General features: G+C 45.9%; 1 protein-coding gene across 1 annotated transcript in view; it reads left to right on the top strand.

Moving 5' to 3' along the window:
- Window positions 1–1,978, top strand: part of LOC127751174 (glucose dehydrogenase [FAD, quinone]-like) — a gene marked incomplete in the record, with an annotated part of 17,986 nt that overhangs the window by 7,457 nt on the left and 8,551 nt on the right. Inside the window, 1 exon segment of the mRNA XM_052274289.1 lies at window positions 874–1,202. Within this exon segment, the coding sequence (XP_052130249.1) occupies window positions 874–1,202 (329 nt within the window).

Genomic DNA, 1,978 nt, shown 5'->3' with positions numbered 1-1,978 from the left:
CCTAGCTATATGTGCGCCAGGCGCGTCGCAGCGTAACAGTGTTTCGTGAGATATCGCGAAGCCTGTTACGCGAGACGTGGTCTGGCGTACTTATAGCTAGTCTAAGGTATCGAAGTGTTAAGGTCTCAATGAATCAAAAATGGCAGTACTGAAAAACATCGTAGACGCCATAGGCCAAATTTCATCTCAAAACTCGAGTTATTTCAGATTTCACAGCATACTGATCTGCTCATGGTGTTTATGCCAATCGTGGAGATTGTACATTCACCGTACAGCATGTTCACCATGAAAAAAGAATAGCATGTGGAAATAGGTCCCATGGGATTTTCTTCACTTGAAGAAAACACCATTGAAAATGCCTTCCCATGAAAGACTTTACCATGGAAAATTTTATCCTCGTCCATGGGAAAATATCTCACATGGTGAAAGGGAGAATTCTCGTGGTAAATCGCGATTTTACATGGTATTGAGGCCATGGTTTATTGAGGCCCGATGGTTTATTTTGGACTGGCCGAACTGTTAACGGATTTCGCTATGGACTTGTACATACTCACGCTTTTCTTGAACGATAACTATTTGTAGTCAAATGTGGAATCGAGTTGAAACATTAGCTTTCTTTGAGGTCCCTCAAAATTTACCTATTTTTGCGGAATGGTAATATTCACGTTTTGGAAAAATAGTTTTTGTAGTTTTAAACTTTAACTTGTAAGCAACACACTTTTACACAATTTTAAAATAACTTTCTTGGCAAATTTACATACTGTCCCTTTTTTTACTAAGCTTTTTGTCCAAGAGTGTACGGCTAGATCAGCACTCCTTCAGATTATCATCTCTAGTTTTGTGAGTGAAGAGAGGGCACTTGTTTCTCTGTAGAATACCACGGACGGGGCGGGCCTCTAAAGGTTTCCTGGGAGCCATATCGCCACCCCGTCATCGAGGTGCTCAAGACGGCGCTAAAGCAGATAGGGCTGAGGGAGCGACTGGACATCAACGCTGACAGTCAGCTCGGGTACAGCACCGTCCAGACGACGCAAGCGCATGGAGAACGATGGAGCACATACCGTGCCTATATCGAGCCCGTGGTCAAGGCACGCAGCAACCTGCGTGTCCAGACGTTTGCCACTGCCAAAAGGGTGGTTGTTGACAAGACGAAAGATGGCCTCCGAGCGTCCGCAGTGGTGTTCACGGACTCCAAGGGAAAGGTGGGTGTTTTGTTACCCCATAAAAAGACTGGGCCTGAAATTGAGCTCAAAGATCAGGTACACACACATTTAGTAGACGGGAATTTCGACGATCACGGGGTTCGGATTCGTTCTAAGGTGTTCTACGAGGTTGGTTGAGGTCGAAATTAGCTTTTCATTGTTCAGAGTGCCATCGTTACGGCCAGTCGATTTCCACCATTTCCTCCCCCTGGAGGACATATGTAAAAAAGTTAACAACTCTTGTTAACTGCTAAAAGAACCCACGGTTAAGAAAAATTAGTCCCTTTTGATTGTTGTATCGAATGTAGTTGATGCGTTTTTTTTTGTTTTTTTTTTCGCGATAGCTTTCTGCACAATGTTTTATGATTGAAAACAATTTTAGGTGAGGCGAGGCGCTGGGCAGCGCGCGCGGGGAACCAACTACTCATAGAGCAATGTGCTCATTGTTGGTTGTTGCCCAGACGAGACGCGGCTCGAAAATGCAACAGATGGTGTTGAACCATGTCCCCCCCCCCCCCACGGTGTTGGGTAGAAACGACCCTAACGGGTTCGTTTAAAAACACATTCGAGCGCCACCCCGGTGATGCGAGACCCCGGCAAAGCTTGGCCTAGGCTGGCCCACAGTAAAATCGGTATGCCAGAACGCAGTTCATATGAATGGTGAGGTCAAGGCCGTTCCTACTCGGAAGTCTGTGTGCTGCCCGGAACCGTGTCCGAGTCATGGTGATGAATTTCGGTCAGTTCCGAAACGAATTCTGACGTTTTTTGCGTAGCAT

This window comes from Frankliniella occidentalis, unplaced genomic scaffold (assembly GCF_000697945.3).
Source record: "Frankliniella occidentalis isolate FOCC.00 unplaced genomic scaffold, Focc_3.1 Scaffold369, whole genome shotgun sequence".
Taxonomy (NCBI): domain Eukaryota; kingdom Metazoa; phylum Arthropoda; class Insecta; order Thysanoptera; family Thripidae; genus Frankliniella; species Frankliniella occidentalis.
This window is presented reverse-complemented; position numbering and strand designations above follow the sequence as displayed.